The sequence below is a fragment of the Papilio machaon genome, chromosome 13 (genome assembly GCF_912999745.1).
Source record: "Papilio machaon chromosome 13, ilPapMach1.1, whole genome shotgun sequence".
In the NCBI taxonomy this organism is placed as follows: domain Eukaryota; kingdom Metazoa; phylum Arthropoda; class Insecta; order Lepidoptera; family Papilionidae; genus Papilio; species Papilio machaon.
The window spans coordinates 2002161-2028213 of record NC_059998.1 but is presented as its reverse complement, the minus strand read 5'-3'; the positions used below and the strand labels follow the sequence as shown (position 1 = coordinate 2028213).

The following is a 26053-nucleotide window of genomic DNA, read 5'->3' as shown; positions in this document are numbered from 1 at the left end:
CTCATACGATAGCTCAGCCGAGTTTACGAGGGTCGCTCGTTATTGCCGACATGTTTATTCGGGCGCCCACGCCGCTGCCTCACGCGTGGCTCGATGTACGAAAACATCTTGCCGCAAATTAAGAGCGCAAGCGATGGTGCTATCTATTTTTAATCTATCTATTTTTTTTAAATAGTAAGGCGGTAAACGACCAACTGAATTCGCCGAAATAGCGAAGCGACCGCTGCTCATAGGCATCCGCAATTGCAAATGGCGTTGCCTACATTTTATTGTGTGCAACGATTGTTTATTTTTTGCCTGAAATTGCTAATCTTACTTCTTACTTATATTATAAACTAGCTTTTACCCGCGACTCCGTCCGCGCGAAACAAAAAAAAAATAGAAAACGGGGTAAAAATTATCCTATGTCCGTTTCCTGGTTCTAAGCTACCTGCCCACCAATTTTCAGTCAAATCGATTCAGCCGTTCTTGAGTTATAAATAAATAGTGTAACTAACACGACTTTCTTTTATATATATAGATACGAGTGTTTGGATAGATGGATGGATCCATCCATGCATCATACAAACATCCATGTTTGTTTGAAGGTATCTCCAGAACGATTTAACTGATCTCCATGAAATTTGGCATAGATGTAGATCATAGTCTAGAAGAATACATAGATTACTTATTTTGTTCTTTTTAATTTATTTTTAAAAACAGCTAGTTTAAGATATAAAGAGAAACTGAATATTGAGCAAAATATTGACTTGTAATTTAAATCACATAACCTTTTTTTAACACAATTAACTTGGACCATGAACAAAATATTATCTTTATTAAACAACTTCATAGAAAATTCACATCAATCGACCAAAAACCAAATAACCTAATCTAAATTCACTTAAATAAAAACAAACATAGATTCTATTACACAAATACGATCAGTACAACTACAACTGACAACTCTATAACCGCAAAGAGAGAATAAAATATACATTTCTATTGTTTGAAACGTGAATTGAGTGATTTGAATAGAAAAAGACGGTACATTTTTATCTAAACGACAGCTCAGGTGTATACTTAGCGAAGCGGCGTTAAGTAGGTGGCTTATCGAACACGAGGGACGTAGGAATCCTCAACGTTGAGGTAAATAACATTATCTTGTAACGTTACTGACACTGATGTTCACTCCAATGAAGGAGTGAGCAAATGGATGGAGCGATAAGACGGGTGATTTAACTAGAATGATGACCTTAGTTATTTAAGCCACGAAATGTCAAAAATTACTATCACAATATTTTAAATTATAGTTATTACATTAGATAAAGTTTGTAAAAGGAGATATGACATAATCGCCTACTAAGGCGATTGTAACAAATAATCGTGCTAGGCCCACAGATAAGTATTCGATAGTTTTATTCGTCTATAAACGTCATGAAATGTATAAAATTAAACAATTAAAATTAAATTCAAAGAAAAACTGCGAGAACAATTGAGTATGATTACAAACGCATAAACCGAAATGCTTAAAACATTAAACCGGTACGATAACAACGAAAAACAGTACAGAAAAAATACAAGCGAAAATAAATTTCATTGCCTTTATTTTAAAGTTCAATTTTTATAATCGCAAAAATTCATTATACGGCGTTACGTATCGACTACAAAGGTTAGTAAAGAGGTCATGCGATAAGAGCGATCGTTTTCAAGTGGAGGTCGCGTGGAAATCGGAAAAACTCAACGTCGATATTATTTTTAAATTCTGTGCACTTATATATTGCAGTGTTGTTTTTTTTCTTTATGATAATGATTACTTTATAAAAAGGATAGAATTTTCTGTTTTCAAAAAGATGAATAATAACTCGCTACACTTTTTTTTATATGATTAAAATCTACCTGAAGTTAATAAAATACGTTAATTTAAAGCGAAAAATATTTGTATTTTCATTTCTATATTGGACACACTTACGAATTTGCACTTCACTAGAAGAAAAATTGAGATCGACAACGTTTTAACAGTTCAAATTGTGCAAATGTCCCAGACAATATTTATCGGGTCCAATAAAAGCGTAACAAAAGTATTGACACAAAGGTCACCCAGACATTGGCCTCAGCGGCAATGTCAATTATCACTGCAGTGTTTGTCGAAAGAATATAGTTGGTATAGTTAGTAGTAGAGTCAATATTAACAGATGAGGCGCTCAGCCTTCGCGGCGGACGCAAGGTCGTAATATAAATCTGCAATTGTTGACAGCTGTCAGTTTGTAGATGACGCGCTAGTGACGTAACCGCGCGGGCAGGAATGTTCTATGACATTGACAGGAATTTTAAACAGAAATACTTAGATTTTATCCTTTTATTCCAATAAGAAAATTGTGATTAATACTCACAAGCAAATTTTAATTTAATTATTTCTGTTAAAACCTTGAATTCTCTATTGTGCCACCTTCATTATCTGTCTACATAGCTCCGTGAATGAAACATGCGTTTAAACACTGTAATGCGCATAGCGACAATATCCAATTTCCATCAAATGACCAACCAATAAGTGTAATGGAGCAAAAAATATAATTGCTCAGCTAGCTCGCGTGTTACGGTAAGAAATAAAATGTCAATACACTTTTAATCATTGGATCTTAAACATGCTGTCACGTCAACTAAGCGCTGTTTATAATTTCATCATGAAATCCTGTCATCGAATATGACCGGCCATTAGTGTTTTTGTTATGAAAATTCCAGTTTTTATTGGCTTACAGAATGTTTTTTCGCTTGCGTTGTTTTATAACTTTATTGGATAGAAAGATTGGCTGCTTGAAGTGTTCTTTGTTGAGTATCCAAATAGCATTTTAAATAGCCTTTATACATTTAAAAATTACATTTATCATTATGATGTAGTAAATAATAATAACAGTTTCAAAGTAAATCGTAGACAAAATAAAGACTAGGTATTATTCTTTACATTTACACATTACTTTCGTTGTAAACTGTATTTTTTTGTTTTTTACAATTTATAACAAGTAAATTCGTTAAATAAATGCGCATAACAAACACCGCCATTACTGATATCGCCACAGATCTACACAAAAAGTGGCGCGAATGTTTTCAAGCGTTAGACAGAGGTCGCTTGTGTCAAATGCGAAGCGGAGGTCACGCAACACTTGACACTTGACGTATTATACGCACTTGAATATTCTGTGAACTTTCCTAGAACTCTGTTGACATTTCTGATTATTATCTAACACATTTAACAGACATAAAATTAACGTCTGCGTAATATTATTTTTTAACGTTAATGTAATTTTTATCCTACATACCTGACTACAAACTATGAGCTAGGCATTGAGTACAAAAGACCACAATAACCGATAAAAATTAGCTAATAGTCAAAAATATCATCACAATATTATAACAATATTATTTTATTATCACATTTTACAGTACTAGTTACTACGGTATACTGTTGTACCATAAGACAACCTTGTCTCAAAAAAATAATCGCATTAAATTTAACACACAGGCCAAAAGACAATAGCGCTGGCCACAGATGATAAATAGCCACACTCGCGCCAACGGGCCAAACTAATTCAACATTCATGTAGTTTTTTCACAAGATAATTTGTCACAAATATTGATAGAGGCAATAAAATTTATGAAGGCAATAAATATACGAGCATGACCCGCAACACGGCGGTCTCAGCGCTGGGTCAAATGGACAAGGCTAGGCAAAGTACGACTTGTATTCGCATTTGTATAGTAATGTACAATAATTACTCGATAAATAATACTGAAGTTGTTTTAAGTACATAATTTTTATATTTAGAACTAAACATAAGCATGTTTAAATCCGATTTCAATTAGCTTCAAATAAAATTCACCAACAATTCATAATCGTCACATCTGATAACACACCTAACAATAATTGCCTCTTAATGGAGTCGATGACATATTAATGCAACTGTAATTGTTGGTAGGCGTATTAAAATCGACCGGTATAATAGTTAATATCCTTCCGCAAGACGCAAGGCTTTCTCTCGGAATATTAATTGAAATTTGCGATAGATTATTAAATCTTTAATGTAGTATGAATACAGCAATTTGATCTGCTTTTTTATACAATTTCATCGGAAAATCTTTAAACGTCTAATGTTGGACAAGGGTTTTTCAAATTTAAATTTAGTTGACGTACTGATTCGTACATAGAAACTCACGTATTCTGTGGTAATTGGCGTATTCGTGGTCGGAACAATAATAAATCTCATCATTACACGAAAAGCATTGCAGGTTTAGAATAACATAGGCGAGTTCCAAAAATACCAGTAGTTTATATAAATAGAATCATTATCAAAGTTAAGAAACTTATGAATGTAACAAATAAATAAGCGACCAACTGAATGAAAATTTAACTAGCACAAATAGATTTACATTAAAGTAACCTTTGAAAGTTCTAGCGACCATTTTACCTTAAGTATTGTTTGCAAACATAGTCTGTGATAGAATGAAGGTGGAACAAATAAAGTCGTCCATTACGCTGGGTTCGCATAATGACGGTAGGTGGCAAGCGACAAGAGACCAACGGGCAAGCGACTAGCAACAGTCAACAAGCAGCAAGCGACAAGCGATTAGCTGAAAAGGACAAACTACAAGCGACAAGCGGCAATTTGCAAGCAACCCGAGCGTATTCCCGCTAAGGTCACACAAAGAGACGCGTCCGTGAGGTGTTTTGTAAACAGAACACGCGAGATGCCGCGTCTCAGGAATGCCACGGTTTCACTTCATACCGCTCATGGGAATTTGTTTGTTACATTTTACGCACATTGTTCGATATTTCACCGACGAAGGTTGTCTATAAACATCACGCTCATTATTCCTTTTTTAAAACATTTTTGTCCTCACTCATCAACAAATCTGTATTACTTGAAGTAAAATTTTATCAATATACAACGGTGGAAAATACCATCTTAATATTTTTCTTATTATAGAAAACTAAGTCATGGTGCAACAGTTATCTAGTCTTATTTCAAGGCTAAGATATTATCACAATAAATATTCGATTGTAAATAATACAAGGGAAAAATTCAATTAACTGTCTGTTGAGTTGTTATATTTAAAATTTGAACGTTAATCGATAAGTAAATTCGACCATGCATAAGCTTAAGATTTCATAGTGTTTTTCTATACCGCCTAGAAGTCACGTTACGCCCTTTTTAAATGAGCACAATATTCTAAAAATCGAATATCGCAGAAAACTACACTTGGCGTGTCTACTTTTTCAGGTTATAAAGTCGCAGGCTCCTAAATATCTGTTCTCTAAACTAAAGTGGTCAAAAGGTAGATGCGCTGAGCGAAAGCAGCGGTTCCTGCAGCTCAGCACGCAGCGACACAAATCTACGGCGTTCCGAGGTAGTTTCCGCTACGCTGCTACCCGGTGCTGGAATAACATTCCGCCGCCAGTCAAGAGCGCGCAAACAAAATTAACTTTTAAAAATAAATTTAAATGCTTTCTCATGGAGATACAAAAAAGTAAATAACAATAACTTATTAATTAAAATGCGGATAACTAAATTGCGAGTACTTATTGTAGAACCTCCATCGAATCTCTTTTTTTATTTTTTTTTTGCTTCCAATTTTTATTATGATAAATGGAAATACATTTTTTTTTATTTACGTTACTATATTATTATTATTATTTTATTATTATTATTATTTTATTTAGCAGTATTAGCAGATGTACATACTATCATGATTATAGGTTGGTCTCGGAATTTATCCTAAAAACATTAGACTGCTCTTTAAATTGTAAAGGAATATTTATACTTCACTTATTTTATCACCTGCTGTAACTGACGTGCTGCGGAGTTCAAGGCTTTTGCAGAATATCAGTGTTTCTGCCCCATGGCAAAGAAACATACAGCTGAGCAAAGGCCCTATCTGTTCTGCATTGCAACGCTTAGTTATAATTTGTTTATTATTATTTTTAGTTTTTTTTTTATGTACATTACTTTTCGTGTCCTTAGTTTTAATTATATTAGTGATCTTTAGGTTTTATTTTCTTTTAATGTTTTAATTGTATTATAAGTGTTGTAATGTCTTTGAACGGATTAAATGTCTTATTATTATTATTCCACATATTTATTTCTTTTTTAATTTTATATATTTTTCTTAATAAAATCTTAAACAATATTAAAAAAAATATAAAAAATCTGGATACGTCGGCAGCGGAGCCTTGGGCCCAAGCTACCGGCGGTTAGGCCTCCAGAGACAGAAACCTCCTCACAATGCGTGCCGTGCTCAGGAGTACCGCCTTCTGTGCCTGGCCCTTCACCCACTTACCGAGCGAGAGCCTCTCTAGGTGGTGATCGAGGCTCTTCGCGATTAATCCATTCACGGACAGCACTATCGGTACGATAATTGTTGACTCCATATGCCACATGGCTGTAATCTCGTGCGCGAGATCCAAATATTTTGACATCTTGTCTGTCTCTGCCTTCACGAGATTACAGTCATGGGGAATACTTACGTCAACAATTATCGTACGTCTCGCAGATCGATCTATTATCACGATATCAGGCTTATTGGCTACAATAGTCCTGTCCGTGATAATAGATCGATCCCAGTAGAGCGTGATATGACCATCATCGAGAACTGGCTCCGGTGTGTATTTGTAGTACGGCACCTCCGAAGCGATTAGACCATACTTAAGAGCAAGTTGTTGATGGATTATTCTGGCTACTAGGTTGTGTCTGTGCAAGTACTCGGAGTTAGCAAGGCGAGAACAACCGGAAGTGACATGTCTGAGGGACTCGCCGGGGCAGTGGCACAAACGACAGACATCTAGCGTGCCGTCCCTCATAATGTACTTCCGGTAGTTGTTCGTCTTGATAACTTCGTCCATAATTGCACAGACAAAGCCCTCGGTCTCCCCAAAGAGGTCACCGAAACGTAGCCAGTTCACAGAGGCAGGCAGGTCTACATCAGGCCCATGCAGAGCCCGATAAAACCTGCCGTGTAACTCCTTGCTCTTCCATATATCTAAACGCTCGGAGGTGCTCAACACTGGGTGTTTACGCCAGTTCTCGTTATTAAGAGAGAGCGGGGTGAGCCCCTTATCTACTGACACCACATCTCGATGTATCCCCTCATCGATTTTCAGGAAATACTCCCGTAGATTGTATACCTCACGGTTATGCATGTCCTTAGCATTGAGGAGGCCTCGGCCACCACATTTCCGTGGGATATACAATCTCATAACCGATGATCGTGGGTGATGCATCCGATGTGTGGTCAGCATGCAACGGACCCTTCGATCCAAGATATCCAGCTCTGTTTGAGTCCACTTTAGTATACCAAAGGAGTAAGTTAACGAGGGCATAACCCAGCTGTTAAAAGCGCGAAACTTGTTACCACCTGATAGAAGACTATTTAGGACTTTTCTCAGGCGGCCAATGAATCGTGCTTTTATCAGATGTTTTACATCCTCATCAACAATACCCAACGACTGTGATATACCAAGGTACTTGTAGGTCTCACCTTCGGAGAGGGATCTGAAGGACACACTTTCGGAGAGTTGTAGCCCATCAGAGCTTGCAACTCTCCCCCGCTGTACATACATGACCGCACACTTTTCGACACCAAACTCCATCCCGATGGAACTACTGAACTTTTCAGTTATTTTGAGCAGTTCCACTAGGTCGGTCTTTTTCGATGCGAAAAGCTTGAGGTCATCCATGTATAGAAGATGAGATATGACTTCACCCCCTCTACGAAGCTGAAAGCCCAGCCTTGATTCGTTTAGCAATGTGCTTAAAGGATTCAAGGCCAGGCAGAACCACAGCGGACTCAAGCTGTCACCCTGGAAAATCCCCCGCTCAATCTTTATAAGTCCGTTCGAAATAGGCGCTGCACTCCCAGGTAAAGAGAGTCTAGTAACCCACTGCCGCATACATGAACTGAGGAAAGTACATAGAGTTACATCAACTTTGTATAGCTCTAGTACTCTCCTCAACCACGAGTGCGGCACCGAGTCATAGGCCTTTTTATAATCGACCCAGGCAGTGCAGAGGTTTTTCCTATTTCGACGGACCTGTTGGTTGATGGTCATATCTATGAGGAGTAGTTCCTTCGTACCACGGGACCCAGGCCTACATCCATTTTGAGTTTTGGCCAAAAGATCTTTGAGATGCTTTGTTAATTTTGAGCTCAAAATGGATGTAAGCAACTTATATAATGTTGGTAAACAAGTAATGGGTCTATAGTTCTTAGCTTCCGTGGTACAACCGGACTTGAACAAAAGGTGGGTGACCCCTGTGGTCATAAAGGTCGGGAGACTACCCAGGTCAATGGCAGCCTGGAATTGAGCTGCCAGACAGAAATGCGAACTCTTGAACCATTTGATCCAGAAATTGGGCAATCCATCCGGCCCAGGACTTTTCCAGTTATGAGCCGAACGGATTGCACAACTCACGTCACAAGGTTCTATTGTAATAGGAGCCATAACTGGTATCTGTTCACATCCCTGCCCGACAGCTTCAACCCAGTCTGATTCTGTATGATTGACAGACACCGACCATATTCCACGCCAAAAATTGTTTAAATCGTCTGGATTTGGGAGTTGCCTGTCATTCACACCTTCAATAGGTTGCTCCCAGCCTCTATAAACACCCTTTTGATCACTTTGGAAGCGACGATTAAGAATAAATCTGTCCGCTCGTTTTTTGTACCTGCGTATGCGGTTCGCCCAAGCGCAGATCTTCTGCTTATAAAAGTCTATGCGTTCCGTGACTCTAAGTATGTAATTATTGGGACTAATATTAGTCCCGGAAAATGCCTGGGTCACAAAACGCATAACTTTCGGCCGTGTATTCCCAGCACGGAAGTTTAGTAGTTTGGCTATTAAAGTTCGCGAGGTGTTAATGCGACGTTCAATTCTGGCTTGCCAGGCTGGTTTGCTATAGGTGTGTGGTACGGTTTGGGTATTTTTGATATTAAGTTTGACACCTACCATACGACACACTGCGACAGCCCCGCAATACAGAATAGAGTGTGTTTCTGCTAAGCTACTACTAGCATCAAAATACGGCGCTAGTAGTGCGTTCATTTGATTTACAATAGCCAAACTACCCCTATGAATAGGCAAACGCGGTAACCGTGATCTACTTAATGTAGGGACATCTTTAAATTCCTTAATGGCCTCCTCCAAAGTTCTCCTCATATGCTCATTATCCTGGCTACTTACGTTCTCAGCTATAGTATCACTTGCGCCTACATTTAACGGTGCTATTGGCGTCGGTGGCCGACTGTCTACACAGTCAACGTTTAGCGGCGCCGTAGGTGCAGAGTCCGTGTCCCTAAGGCTGGAACGTATTTCAGTGCGTAGACGGTCAAGAACGGAGTCATCCAGCCGACGCGACCGCAATATGACCCGCACTTGATCCGATAAGCGCTGAGCCGTGACGGTGGTATTTGGTTGAAGGACCTGAAACAGAGACAACATCCTACCACGATACGCTGTGAGGTTTGTTTCCACCTCTGTTGCCTGGTAATACGCGCGCATGACACTCTCGTTTAGTTCTGAAGTCCATCTCATGCGGCGCACTACACCACCGGTAGCGGGGGCCGGGTGCGGGATGCGTCCCGCAGGCCCCAAGCGTGCCGACGGTGGCCGACCACGGCCCCGCACAGGTCTTCGTGGCGGGGTGGACGGCGCTGGCTCCTCCTCACTAGCGGTCAGGGACTCATCTTCTTCCGACGTTGATGGTATTAAGCCCAGCGAGGTGAGCGCAGCAGGTCTTAGGCGTGCGCATCTCCGACGCGGCTCAATTTTGTCCACTGAATTATGGTTCCTGTATCTTCATTCTATGGTTTTTTGTTGTAAATATTGATATATTATTCTCTTTTGACATGTTATGTGTCATACATATGATTCGGTTTTTACAAGTTTTTGATGTTGCACGCTTTTAGTATTGCTTTATATAGTTCCCAAATGATTTAAATCCTTTTTGAAAATGTTCCTGTATTTGTTTTCCGGTATATTGTATTTAAATCAAATTTTTTAATTTTACATTGAAAATTCAGTGACATTTTTCGGTGACGGCCGCTGTTATTATTATTATTATTATTATTATTATTATTAAATATTTACGCCGTATCTAATCGGATGACATCTACATCTCTGGTTTACAACGTCGAGCCAAGTCTACGTTTTCTAATTTTACGTAACACTTCTGTATTTGTAACAAAGTTTGTACAGTGCATTCGTTTCTGACCTTACATAATTACTTTAAATAATATTCTAATATTTAAAACTTTAACGCACAGGTTACAAACAAACCATACGAATTATAAAAATATAGCCTAAGTAAACTAGTAGGTACGGCATTCTAGTGACAAAGACTTATGCTTTGTAATTTGAAGAGTTAGGTACTTAAGAGTAAAAGGAACCTCATCAAAGATGATAATTTGTTCGACCAGTATTTATTTTTTATTTGTACAACAGTTAACACGTTAAATAATGTAACAGAATCGTATATCAAAGGAACCGTAAAAGTCTGTCGAATGCGATTAGAAGAAAGCCTTGGCAGAGACCCATCGTCAAAGACGTAATAAACCTGTGTTTTATGCGTCCGGCTCTCGATGGTTTCCGTTTGGAAAATTAAGTTTCAAACAGTTTCATTAATAAAGTAAAGGTGTGGACACATCGCCGCTTAGACCTCATCAAACGTATACCGCGCCAGGAAATGGATATCTTGGATTCTAACTCACAATCCATTAGAATACTTGGAACGTTTCCTTAGAAGTCTGCACAATGTTGTGAACTACGGTTTTCCGAACTCAATTTGTTAGCAATTCATTTAGCAAAATAATAATAGTAAGAAAACATTGTGATATTTCTGTCATCTGCCAATTCTTCTTTCAGACTGATTTTACTACATGGAGTATAACGCTTACTAGGAATACGTATCAAAAAGAAGATTATTGTTTAAAAATAACAATAAAATTTTGAAAACAATCTTCTGCAAGCTTTAACATTGATTGAAATTAAAAAATACTTTTCCACCATGATGAGATAACTTTTATTTAACATAAAAGCGTTTGCATTAAATGGGTAAATTAACGCTTTATCCATAAATTAAGATTATCTTTGACCGTATTTAAACTAAACTGCAATTTTATGGTTATTTTTAATTGAGACATTATTATTATAAAACAAACAGTAGCCATATCAAGCGCAAAGCGACTGGCACAATTCCATTTGCGAATATTATTGCAAAATAATAATTAAAAAAGGTAATGATTGTTGCATTTAGTTATTGCTGATACTTTTGTACATAACGATTGTATATAAACCCAACATAGTACATATATGTAGTAATATAATGCAATCTAAAATTAAATATATGCATTATTTAGGATTTGCAAAAATATCCTATTGAATCTTATTTAATCATTGAACGATTGAAATCGGTGACATTATAGTCAAAGATGAAGTTTTGTAAGTGCTCAATAAGGACCATTTAAAAGTGCTAAACAGAATAACGAATGAATATACTCTACAAACGAAGAAAATACTAATCTTATCTCCTCCAAATAATTGCTTTATAAATTGATGTTAAGCACAATAGGTCGGATAAAGCCGACGTCGCGTTTCGGCTGTACAACCGGTCGCTTCGTTAGCCCCCGACCGGATCGCGATTATACGTCAATTAGAAGCATTGTCGCTCGCCACCCGGCTCATAAATAACCGAACTGTCAATCCAGCCTGGTCCAGTTCCGCCCGTATTAACGACTACGAAACCGACCCGGCTTGACGCTAAACTCGACCACTTTACGTCGCAAAAGTCGAACGCTACGACATCGCTTCCCAAACTTTTTACACGCCTACAATCTACTAATATATTATTCGTCTACATTATAAGTTAACTTTGATGCATTTTAATGTAGCTTAAGTGTAGTTTTGGTTTCAGAAGTATCACAACAAACAAATAATTATATATATTATTGTATATTGTGTAGTGTATATTATCACCTATCGTTTCTTAGCAACGTCATATTTTTTTCATGGAATTATTCAAACATACTATAGAAACTTTCATACACTTATCACACTTTTTTAAAGTGTACACTTTAGGAATCGCTGTGCTACGCTGTTAAAGTTGATCGCTACGCGCCAAAGCCGTCGCGGCGACGCTAAATGAGGCATCAGCTGTCTCATTTGCCAGCGACTGTACAAGCCGAAATACGACACAGGTCATTACTGAGTCCATGCAAATGAAAATTGTTCAAGTTATTTCATTTTACGCGTAATTACCGTTTTCTATCTAATGGACTAAACGAATCAATTTGTAATAAAGTCGTACAATACATTGACGAGTACTAGTTTTGCTTGTGATATAATATGAAGCTTAATACAGGAAATGTATAGGAAAATATTTTTGATACGGTATCTTAGATTGCTTTGACTTTTTTTAGCGACTGCCGTGACATTTTAACCGAGTATTCGATACACACGATAAATAAATAAATAAATATATGAAGTAGGAATTCAATGTTTTAAAATTGAAGTATATACAAGTATGCATCCTCTTAGAGTTCAATGACCTGGAAACTTAATTTTTCGGGCAACACAGCAAATGATCACTTTAGAATTCTGATCAGACGCGCTCCGGACCTCGAAGTGACCCGTGCTAGGTAAACGACCGCAAGCTATGTGGGACAAATTGAGCGTAAGGACGACATGAAGGACTTTACTTGTCAGCTTGATATATGGCTAATGTTGTACTTCATGGAGGTCAGTACCTTTATAAGAAATTAAACTTTACATACCGGTAATAATCTATATATATAAAAGAAAGTCGTGTTAGTTACACTATTTATAACTCAAGAACGGCTGAATCGATTTGACTGTAAATTGGTGGGCAGGTAGCTTAGAACCAGGAAAAGGACATAGGATAATTTTTACCCCGTTTTTTATTTTTTGTTCCGCGCGGACGGAGTCGCGGGTAAAAGCTAGTAATAAAAAAGATAATAAGAGACGTACGAAACTATTTCTTTCTTACTATTTTTAAATATCCATATTAATCATCTTATATTTGATTTGGTCAAAGCGACGGAAGTAATTTAAATTGAACTGAAACTGCAACCTACAATAAGAAACAAGAACATATCGTTTTACCGCATGTTTGTTGTCAAACAATGTGTAAGGAAGCTGACATGTCGAAAGAGCGATCACCGCAACACACACATGCGGACATAATCGTTGGCCATTACCCGTGTCACAATAGAATTGGGCATGCACTCAGCTCCCCGTGAAATTGCTTCTTTTAAATACTTTCTATTACCCCGCAGACATGCGACATTCTACACAAACAGCAGACCACATCGTTATTCGTAGTACACGAATCTAGTTAAGGGTAATTTATTAAAATTTCTTTAATAAAGACGATTTGATATTTTTAGTGGATGCTTCTTGATTATAATAACGTTTATACATAGTTCTATAGGATATTTTTTATAAAATCACCAAATTATCATCGAAACACCAGCCGATTTTCTAAACAATAAATCTGATGTATCTACTAGAGTACTTTAATTTTTATATAAAAATAACAGAATAATAAATACGAGATTAAACAATAAGACTTATTTTCGAGAATGTTCTTGTCATTGTGAGCACCATTGCATGAGCGCGATCCTTCGACGTTCACTCGACATCCAGTTCGGTGCGGTGGCGCCGTGGGTTTCACAGCGACCTATGGATAACTAATTAAATTTATACGACGTCAATACAACCAATATGACGCCCTTAACTACGACCTTGTCCTTTTCAATAAACTCGATTACAGAAAAATAACAAAGGTAATAAAGACAGAAAATAAACAAGTACGGAAATTGTATTTACAGAAATTATGTCATAATCATTAACGGTTTATTAAAAAAGAATCAATCGTAATGTAGTAAATAAAACGAACATGATGGACGAAGGATATTAGAAAGTTGAAAAATTCATTCAAAAAGGACTAGAAAGACAAATAGAGCAATTCAACTAGGAACTACTCCATGGCTGAAATTAAGAAATAGACTTGAAAAGGAAGGGAAAAGCAAATTAAAGATTACATTAAAAAAACTGAAGGCATCGCCCAAGTTCTATATTTAGTTTTTAAATGTAAGAATGCCTAACTGTTGTTTAAAGCCGTACATCCATGGTATAAGTCACATTAGATTTCATAATTGCTGAATTTGCAACTGTTGTTCGGTCGTCAAGTCCTGAATAAGTGGGAACATACATTTCACTGTATTGTGCGTAAATACAGCAGTATATGTTTTTAGCACAGTAAACAGTTAAGCAAATGCCTCACAAATTTGTACTGCCAAAAATACCAAATGCAAAGTTTAATACTTTGGCTCAATTAGGACCGATCGAAATGTTACTTACGAGTGGTTTGACGGCAATTTATGAAACCAGCCGAGTAAATAAAATGCTCCAGTTTAAATTAATTGGATCATGAATTAAATAATTTATAATTATCTTTTTTATGGAACCTTGGCTCGAGAAATGACGCAAGTTTGCCCCACAAAGCGTAATCCATAAGGGGCCGTATTTGCCATCCATTTTTGGATTCTTCGAGACCTTCGATCGGTTTGATCGAGTTAAGTTCCGCCAGTCACCGGAGCCAGTGCAGGTTTGTACTTTCGCTTTTCGTTTTTCATAACCTCACGACACCTTCACCGGCTGAGGTAGGCCATGCGTAAAGCCATCAATATTTATCGTTGTACTATTATCATATCTACCTAAACGACACAAAGCCTATTTTCGTAAAAACTTTATAGCAACCTTAAACGTATCAGTTGCCGTCACATTGAAGTGCAAAATAAGGAAGTCTGTGTACTCATTACGTCCATCGTTCGCTTAAATATATAGAAAATTAACAAATATATCTGATGAATTAAAATAATTAAACAGAATATGTTAAAATAAATCATGGCTGTTGTAAGTAAATGCCTTCCTGTCAGGGAAACATTCAGTAACTTTGATAAAAATCTCGACGATCAATTCAATTGAATCAAAGTGGTTTAGAACCATAAAACAATTTTGCAATGCTAAATTTCTCGAGATGCAACTTTCTTTTAAAATCGATATCATTTTTTAAAAAAATCTCAAATCGTTACATCGTAAAGTGATAAAGCGAAGACAATTGTGCACCAATAAAATAAAATAGTGCAATGGAGCAGAGCACGCAAACTGAGTTGCCGAGGGTATATATCTGTTGGATTTTTTACCGCGCTTCGATTAAACCAGTTCAAAGAGCACACGAAATTCGAGCAGAGCGACGTAAAAAGTAATAAATGACAACCGTAAAGTGTAGCTGCAGTTTTACGCCGAGGGTTCCGTATTTTTGTGGACCATAAAAATTTACGTCTCTTTTTGTTTTTACGGTTTATTCAATTTAAAAACATATTGGTTGATGCGGAAAACAATGATATTTTATTTATGATCAATTTGTTCTACTTTCATAGTTTGAACAATATTCTTTGAAAGTGGCCTTACTTTAAATTTATTTCCACTGAACAGACAGGCATGGAAATTACAGAAATAAGACAGATAAAACTGACAGACAAGCATAATTTTTGTACCGATGATCTAAGTATACAAAGTACAAAACACAGTACAGATCGGAACAGTTCTTAACAAATCAAACGGATTAAAAATTCCTTCCAAACTCGAGACCAACAAATCAGTAGCCTGTAAAACCCCTTACGAGAAATTCGATATTAAAAATGTATACATAGTTATTATCAGCTCACGGTTTACCTTCAATAAAATTCAGTCACGGAATCCTAATGTTGAAAATTGACGAGACTTCGTGACCAAGCCAGCGACCGCCTGCACCTGTGCCCGTAGCTAATGAAACAAACTGTCCTTTCACTGAATACAACTCTTCAAATATACCACGAAACAATTTAGTTACAACTAGTTTAAAGAAGCTACATTACTAAAGTCATAATTTAGAACTTTACTTATTAGTAACACCGCCTGCTCATGTATCAACATTATTATTATTGATTAAATAGATTATCACACTCTATTTTATTACTATAATAAGTATGTATTTTTTAATTCAAGGTACCGGTAGCGGTATTCGATTAAGCTTGTCCTACCAAGGAAACTAGTAGTTAGGTCATGTTCAAAACAGCTCATACCCTGGGAATATTTTTGTTTATGCTTTAAAGACCACTCTTAAACAACAATCGTTAAAAACACATTGCTATATCGATGTTAATTGACGTATTAAGGGTTCACGAAATGCCACATTAATATTATAGCGATGTAAATAAGAAAATGGTGTTGTTTACCGCGCAAGTCTGTGACGCTATAGGTCCTGCACGTGGAATAATTCCATGGGATACTAAATGTATTGCGCAGTTACGAATGCAAGTGCACGACAACTTTTATTTTTGCTCTGAACACTAACAAACAATACCTTGTGATAGGTTGTACTCGCTAACTCTTCTGCAAACATGATAGAACACGGTGATAGAAACAAAAAGAGAACTGTGCGTTTTTATTTGCCTGTCAATTGAACAAGTAGATGAATTTACTCTACCAAATATTTGCCTACTTTTCAGGTGAAAAGAAATCGATTCCTGGGTTGAGCCGAACTCCGTCTTCTCATTTTAAAAAAGCTATGTGGAATTAAGTTAGTACTTGAGTTGACTGAAATTAACAAAATCAAACAAGAGGTTAGAATCGTTTTAACTTTATACAATAGAATTATTGACCGAGGACGATGCCGGAATCCAATTAGAATTTTAAATGGAACGACTTCAACACGTTCATGGTAAATGATAATTTTCATGACGTCACCATCTTTTTGTATCACTCACAAAGAGGCGACAAAAAGTGAAGGAGTCGTGACTACGAGCAAGTGCGTCGCTTCACCTGTAACCACGACTAATCGGAACCATCTCCTAGCGGAGCTAAATGCTAACATTCCACTTGTCGCAGGAATCAAAACGTGACCCCCACCTGTACCCTCGACTCTAAATGTCGTCCGCCACAAAAACTACCACCGAATCAGAATTTATATCGATTTGTTTCGGATCGAACAAGAAACTCTATTATAAATGCTTTTTGAATGTTCCATTTAGAAGAATTTTAATACGTCAACATTAAAAAGAGATTTTACTTTTCTACTTTTTTGCATCATTTTGTTCACAATTTGAATTTGTTTTTTAGATTCTGGAAAATTTTTAATTACAATTGTTTATCCGTCCTTTAACACACTATTGACTGTGTTTAGAAATCGCTATTATTGTAGGGTTATCACCACGCCATGCTATGTAGATTTAGGCATCAAGAAAGTAAGTCAAAACGATTTAGTTTAAAAAAAAGGTCATAAACCACGTCTGCCTACCCGCAATAAACATGACACTCGAGGCTCCGACATCGCTGACACGGCTTACGGCGGAAACATGCAATGGTAATGCATAATCGAGATCTCTGTCAACTTAATGCAGGACGTGACTCCGCTACCGCCTTCATTTGCATTCGTCTCGAAAAATAAATGTCACCTGTCAATGTGTCAAAAGTGAATACAGTGAAAATAACACGCAGCTCATAGTATGACAAGCGGGAAGCGATGAGCGGGCAGCAATCAACAGAAACCGTAACATTCATTGTTTTAACCTTCTGGTTTTATTTAATCTATGATAGATTAATAGGACTATGTCCAGTATCGTACATGAATTACTGTGATATTGTCCGTTCCTATGTAATTATAGTACGATTTCTGAAGATCTTTTGCAGCGGTTGGAATAACATGCTTCATCATAAACTGAAGGGAATGCGGAGCAGAAAGTTACACTTAAACCAGTAAAAAGATAAAGACAAATCGTATTAATTTATGATCTAATTTTACAACGTTAGCAAGTTTTTAATTTACTTTGAAGTTAAACTGTCTCCGGGTATGTTAATACAAATCAGAACTGTACATAAGTTCAGTAAAGTCAATTAATTTTTTGCTTAGTTATTGACAATCACTTGACAACTTTATTAACAACACGTAAAACATTTTTTTCATAGTTGACTTATAATTTTAAGTTAAACGTATAAAAAAGTCAGCAGTACCTACACTGTTAAATTATAATAAAATTACGTGAACGGTGTGCTCTCATGTCCGCAATGTGCGAGGATTTTCGCAAACAAAATTGGCTACATAAGCCACATGCGAGCACACCAACGTCAAAACCGGAGCTGAAGACAGTCGCCGTGGCCGATATCGGCCGGGATTACATCATCATCATCATAATAAAATAGACACTTTTTTCTATAGGTACTAATAAGAATACTATAGATAGTTTTTATTTTAGAGACAATTCTCGTCTGACGAAATTAATTATTACACTGCTATGAACAATTCTATATAATATATTTTAATACTAGCTGTCGCTGTAATAAGTAGCCTACGTGTTCTTCTAGACTATGTTTTACATCTGTGCCAAATTTCGTCAAGATCTATTTAGCCATTCCGGAGATACCTACAAACAAGCATCTATCCATCTTTTATACGAGTAATTGTATGTAATCGCTTGTAATAAGATCACTACCTTACGAGATATTTGCCAAAAAAGTAAACAATTTAAAGAAAGGGACAACTTCGCAATAAAACGAAATGTAATTACAATAAATCATCTTGTATAATTAAAACAAATGTTTCCAAATTACGCAAATATAAACGTACCATTAGAAACATTGAATATATGTACTGCAGTAGCGCGTTTTGAAATGTTGTTGATTGGATAAGAAAATGCGTCATATTTAGATTTTAATATTAAATTGTATATCTTTAGATAGTGTACCGTTTTATTATGCTAGTGTATGTAAAATATAAATTGTAAATGCAGTATAATGAATTTAATTTGCAAAAAAAAAATTGGATGTCAATTCGTAGTTTTAGCAATTATAATACAAGGAAGTTAACAAACTTATTTAAATTCACTATTTGATAAACTTACTATGAATGATTCAATCTAAATATGATGTAGAAGATAGTTAATTTGTATCAGAAACCAGTGAACCAGGAAACAACCCACATCAAATCCTAGTCAATTCCCAGGAGATGGTCACGTAGTGCGGTCCGGCGCGGTCTCCGGTCGCGACCCACACCTGCGGTCCGGCCGCGCGGAACGACCGGTAAAAAAAACATTCGTGATCTCAAATTACCACCGACTAGACGGTTTTATTTCTTATTTCGAGACAGTTCAACAGGTTGCTGCCATGTTTTTTTTTTCACAATAAATCGATCTGGTCCAATTGCGATGCGGCTATTGTGTCAAGTTATCATTAGAAACAGGTTGACAGAATGGTATTGGCGTTTTTTTTTTGCAACATAACTTCTAGGGAAAATATTAGCAAAGAATATCTTAAAATCTTTCAATTACTTTCAGAAATATAATGCTATATTATCGGTACAAATGACAGGGACGAGAAAAAAACATTCTTATGCAATCAAATTAAAAGCAAATTAGAATTAACTGTTATAACAAGACTCCTTAATGACTATCGCTACCATCTAGTCAAATAGACAATAGTTTCACTGCACGTTGCGACAATCGCGTTAATATTCAAATAAACATTTCAGATTTGTGACACTAAATTTAATACAAGCTTCTGGAAAACTAGTTCTGTGTTTAATTTTCACAACGCATAATTGTTTAGAGGAATGACAACAATTTTAAGTAACAATATCATAGACAATATTGTAAGCCATTCTGACACAATCAACAGCTTAAAGCCTAGCATTAGAAACAAATATTAATGGATTAGATTAATACTAAATGATTGATGAGAAATATTATAATTTAAATAGTTGCTGCAATTTGCAGTTATAAAATTAAACAGAAATTTGTTAACAATCAAAGGTACAAAAACGATATAAAGAAATGATAACAAATTTCGAGCCTCTCTCTTATCAATTCTCTCTAGGGAATTTAAAAAAATGAAATAGTCGACTAACCGATACTGTAGTAATCTGTCACATTCCTAAGCACTTTGATATGTCAACTACAATTTTAACTCAATTACTTTCCTGTACATACCCTAAACGAGTTTTTGTAAGAGCTGGAACACACTAGCTGTTGTAAAGCGCGATATTTTGTAACATACGTTTTTAAACGACTCAATCCCAACATACATCTGATATGAGTTTGAACCAAAGCGGTACGGATGTAATCGCTCAAAAACGATTCAAAACTGGTGTAATCAACGCGTGCGCTGCAAAACACCTAGTGTGTACTACCACTGTTATACGTCGCGCGGCGCGGCGATGACAGTGCGAGCGTCGCGTAAGGTTATGCGGATGCCCGCGTCTGTGCGTGCGCGGACTGTTGAACGAGGCCCCGAGGTCGCAAACGCCCTAACGACCCATGGAATGCTATAATACACTACGGAGCTAACCCGTATACTCGCAAAACACGCACATAATTATATACTTGTCTAAACAGTAAGCACATAAGGAAAAATATCCAGTAAATAAGCAGTTAGAAGTTAATTATGAGCTTAAGTGACCGAAAGATGTGAAATTTGATACCAAGCTTCTGTACTTAATGGAAGCAGTCACTTTGATTATTAATATACTTCATAATATGAGAAATCAAAATTTTTACTTGTGTCAAAGTTGGCATTTTGTTATCAGCTTTACAGCCGTGTTTTGATTGCACATATTTGCATATATGTACACGTAAACTATATGTAAAATAAATAAAATTAAAATTGTGTACAAGATCGCTAATCCGAGTCTTTCACTAAAGCAACAAATCATACATTAGTAAAAAAAAGCGCGAACATAGATTTACTAGCCAATTATAATCAAAGCGATATTCAAATCCGTTTAGTAGTGTTGCCACTAAAAATATTCAATCCACGAATCACCAATAAGTACGCCATACATTGTAGGCGTGTTTTTAGATTACCGGCCAGCGTTATCACAGATCGCAGTATGTACTGTACCGGATTAGAATATAAATTTCTTGTTTTGAAAACCTTACTTTGATTGCTAGAGTAACTTCACATTGCTTATGTTTTAGGAACAATTTCACTTCTAATTGATATGTTAATATAATCCAACATCAAAATAAAATATTACATTCAAAGAAAACATCTAAAAGTTATATTTAAACGTAAGTACATATTTATTTTACTTTATGCCATGGAAAAGAATTAAAAAGTTTCCTCAATATTTTATTTAAATCTTCCGACATCTTTTGTGGCTATCCTAAGATACTCAACTTCAGGTTTTCTCGTCAACGTTATCTTATACAAGTCAAGAGATATAAAAAAATATCGATCCGTAACACCAGTGGGTATGCGCTGGGTATGCAACCGGACACCTCGCGGTTTGAACCCGCACCATCGCAGCGGCAACGCACGCCTTTTATTTATACAAGCCGTCCATATTTGTTATCGTAAATCAAACTGACGTATCGGTGTCACTTGTTTAATGAGTGCGAATTGTGTTACTTATGTTACATCCATAGGGAAATTCCTCACGATATTATTTTTGACATAACTGTGGATATAAACCGCAGTAATATTTGTATTGAAACATTTTATCATCCCTAACATTATCTTTGAAAAACACAGACAAGTGTTTAAACCATAGAACAAACTTGAGTCGAAATCCTTACTATAATATTACAATCAAACAAGTAGTTAAGCGCGTTGAAATAACGCGTATGCATTTTTACAATTGCAAAGTAATCCATTCTTCAATAATCATCACTATTTGTCATATTAAGTTGAAGGCGTCAATCAACTACTTAACTTAATTGTCCATTGTATAACATACTATACATTCAGTCATTTTATGTCACTTAAGGGATTCTTTTACTAAAGATTTAATGTAAAAATTCTACACTAAGAAAAAGCGTAAGTAACCATAAAACATTTCTGAGTGTGGTACTTAGTTGTCATGAATTTTTACAAACAATATTACTGCCAATAAAATGTTATACATCAATTTTGTAAATTAAAAATATACTGTCATGTGAATATAGTAACATAATTACAGTAATTATTCCGTCACATAAATTTTCCGAAGAATTCTATTAAATCTGAACCCGTCCCCTGCGGTGTTATCTAGCCTTATACATTATCTATTAATACCAATAATGACCCAAACTAATTATATAAGTTCACACGGCACCCGATCAACTCCCCCGCATTTAAAACATGTAATACGACCAATTATATAGCTTATTACGATTGTAATTTGTATTGGTGATGTAAATGACTTCAATAATATACCGCACTATTAGATAACCCTTTTAAAAAGTGTTCTTACCGGTCGTTCTGAATCCGAAATCTCTGTATAAAACATATCGTCATCCCTATCATTATCATTGACAAAACAGAGTAACAATATGTTTGAAATTAAGATTTTAATTTCAGAAACCCAACGCTAGTTTGAGATGTACTAGTTTCTAAACGTATTCAAGACAAAGGAAAATTTGTACAATGTTTGAAAAACCAATGTATTAAGTAGCACGTAATATAATTAATAATACGTTTGTTTAAAAAAACTAACAACAGTTTTTTAAAACACAACTTATTTTAAAAGTCCAAGTAGTTCGCATCTTTTGTATTATTTTTATGTGAAATGGGCATTAATTAATGTACATCAAAATTTCTTTCTTTTATAATATCGAAGTCTATTAAATGTGCATTGTCATATTTCAGTAAACATCAATAAAACGTCCTATAAACTCTTCTCACACACTCCGTCTATTGGCGAAAACTACACTCTCGAAACTTATGACAACTTCAACCGCTAATCGTTGGTTTCCCAGACCAAAATCCCTGTATAAAACATATTGTCATCCCTCTCATTATATTTGATACATCAGAGATCTATATATATAAATGAAAGTCGTGTTAGTTACACTATTTATAACTCAAGAACGGCTGAATCGATTTTACTGAAAATTGGTGGGCAGGTAACTTAGAACCAGGAAACGGACATAGGATAATTTTTACCCCGTTTTCTATTTTTCATTCCGCGCGAACGGAGTTGCGAGTAAAAGCTAGTATAAATATATTTTATACGTATATTTTGGTCTCATAAAATATTAATTAAAAATGCTGTTGAAATGTATACAGATTTTTAAATTTCAGTTGTTTTTACGTAAATAATTATTGTTAATAAAATAATATACTATGTTAGAGAAAAAATTAACAAGTTTTGTTAAATACACTTTTTTTTCATTCCATTAAATTAACTTCTAAATTTATTATTTAATTATTTGCCTTTTTGATAACTATCTTACTTTTACATTTAATTTTTGGGGTTGTTTTTATAAAAAAAAAACACTACAATGTTATGCAAATGATCAATCTTTATTTTATCAATACTTCATAAAATTATTTCATTCTGATGTTAATATTTTAAATTTTTGTAATAATATATTTAAAATTAAATTTAATTTAATGCAAATAAAAAATGATTTTTTAATTTATTTACTGGTTTATATTTAGTTTAATCTTACTAAACTTACAATCTTTAAACCATAATTATAACAACAATGTTTAACTTGTTTATGTGCATTTGTATCTGTTTTGCAAAATGATAAAATATACATGAATACTTTTAGCTCACAGCAGTGACAGAAATATCAAAAAGATCAACACCAATTAAATGAAAAGTTTAAGAAAGGAAAATATAGCAAACAGGAAGGTACATTTAATAAAAATCTCTAATGTCAAAACAACCGCACATCAAAAGACTTCGTTCTAAAAATACCTTTATCATGATTTTGATTTACAAAATTTCGACGTTCTAATTATTACAAAATTATCGTATTTAGAAAGTAATATTATTAAATAATTCCTGCTATATTTTTAACCTATAAAACAATGATCGCATAAAACTTAATAAAACTTGGACCGAATTCTACAGATAAATACGCAGAAAACAATGTTTACAAACTGAAACTCACCTTTCAGGTATTTCCAAAGGCAGTCTTCAGCTACTGTAATATTCCTCAGTTTGTCAGATAAAAACAATTCGCTCAAAGTCACCAAATCACTAAACACTGTCCACTCAATGTTGCTGACGATAAATAATCGAGCAAGGTTCGAGTGACGAATAAAAAAAATCGAATATCACCTCGGTACAATGTTATCGACAGTCAAAAGTCTACACTTATCACGAGGCAATTAGTATGGTATTGGCACACGTGGGTCGGAGCGTAGCGGGCAACGCGAACGCGTTCATACAACCTCAGCGCGCCAAACAGTCGGCCCGACTGAGCTGACTCGCACTCGCACTGAGTCACTCCCACATTCACACTCACCGTTGCCGTCGCAGCCGCCGTCGCCACTCGACAGGTGAAAATGCAACAGTGTGGTGTCACTCGTATTCGACCTGAACCCGTGTGGAGGTGACTCAGGTGAACCGCGCGCATGTTTGCGTGAACTATTTCGTTCGTGTTGGGGCAGATTTATTACTTGTAACGCGTATGTGTGAATGTTATTTACAAGTGATCTCTTTTGTACTCGTGCGTGGCTACACGCGGTCACATGTCAGGTGCGCGTGTGTGCCGCCTACCTGTTGTGCCCCCGCAACTTATCACTTTTGTACTTCTTTTAGGGTTGTACAAGAAAATGTTTTATCTTATGAGACGTTCACTTTGCTTGTTATTGTTTTATGTTTGCGAACGGCAGTCGGTCAAAACAATTTTTTCGTAAACGGGATCCTTTAATTTGACTAACGTCTCATTTGTACTTACAGATTAAGCCTGACACTGAATCTTCATATATTATGAAGCGAATAATTTGAAAATTACGTCAGCGATATGGGATTTTCCAATGATTTTCCGCCCACGTAACACAATCGCATTATATGTGATACATAAACATTGATATGCACACATACAGGATCGTGATATTAGCACATAAGTGAACTTTATACAGCGTAAGGTCACCGTTTTTTAGTTCTAACACAATAGGTATTTACATCTCAAGTCACCTTGAGAACGTATTAAGACAGTGTCATAAAACGTGAGGATAACATCGTAGTTGAACGATTACCTTAGGTATATTTTATATTTGATTTTTAAATCAACTAATAATGTCTGATATTTGTATCAAATGAAATTGAAAACAGTTAACCTTATCAACCTTAAACAAGGTTAAAATTTTATTGCTGGTAATATAGAAGAATAATTTTGGATCGAACAATAAATGTCGTGACAGATCTATTTGTAATGTAATTTGTGTTTAATCAGATGTAAGACTAGATATACTGTTAGCAACATGAACTCCGCCGTGAACAAACTCTCAAATTAGCTACACTTTAATGTGTCTACTGTCTAATGACTATCAGATTCATATTGGCTATGATTGTCAGGAGGAGTGGTATCAAAATCTATCGATCATACAAAATATCAATTGTGTTTGTGTAAATAACTTGGGATGCAGCAATTGTATAATCCTGGAGTTGTTTTCACGAGATTATTTGGCTTACTTAGGTTAAGTGCCTATTTTCAATTAAAATCACTGCGCAATTTTGGCAGTAATTTCTTATAATAGTTAACAGTAGTATATATATATATATATATATATATATATATATATATATATATATATATATATATATATATATATATATATATAATATATATATATATATATATAATAGTATATAATATAATAGTAGCATTCAAAAGCCAATTATATACATACCTACTAGCGGACGTACCCAGTCATGTTTCCTTAATCGATTTAAAATTAAATCCTAAGTACTCTTCATGGGAATTGAACTTTTAAGTCTAGAATTACAACATTTTAATTACAACAATTGTTAATATGTGGGTTTTGATTTAAATAACCTTACACTGCATAAAATACAGTTACAAAAACAAAGTAAAGATAAAATCTTCATATAAGAAAACTGCACGGGCGATGCATCTGGTCCGAGATCGCGGGTTCAGGTCCCGGGTCGAATGAAACATGCCTTGACTAAACATGGCGCGCGTATGTGATCACCTCGTTATAATGATTTTTATCTTTTTCATGCAAAAT

General features: G+C 35.5%; 2 protein-coding genes across 2 annotated transcripts in view; both read right to left on the bottom strand.

Moving 5' to 3' along the window:
- LOC106717952 overlaps positions 1 to 24365 on the bottom strand; it is a 129384-nt gene extending 105019 nt beyond the window's left edge. The window contains exon 1 of the mRNA XM_045680437.1: positions 23968 to 24365. The gene's annotated coding sequence lies outside the window, so the exon portion shown is untranslated. The remainder of the gene's footprint in view (positions 1 to 23967) is intronic.
- Positions 6227 to 10567, bottom strand: LOC123721581. Its single transcript, XM_045680679.1, has 2 exons — positions 10564 to 10567; positions 6227 to 9807 (listed from the first exon to the last, which is right to left on the bottom strand). Exons 1-2 carry the CDS (start codon positions 10565 to 10567, stop codon positions 6227 to 6229), a joined length of 3585 nt encoding a protein of 1194 aa, XP_045536635.1.
- Positions 24366 to 26053: the final 1688 nt, after the last annotated feature.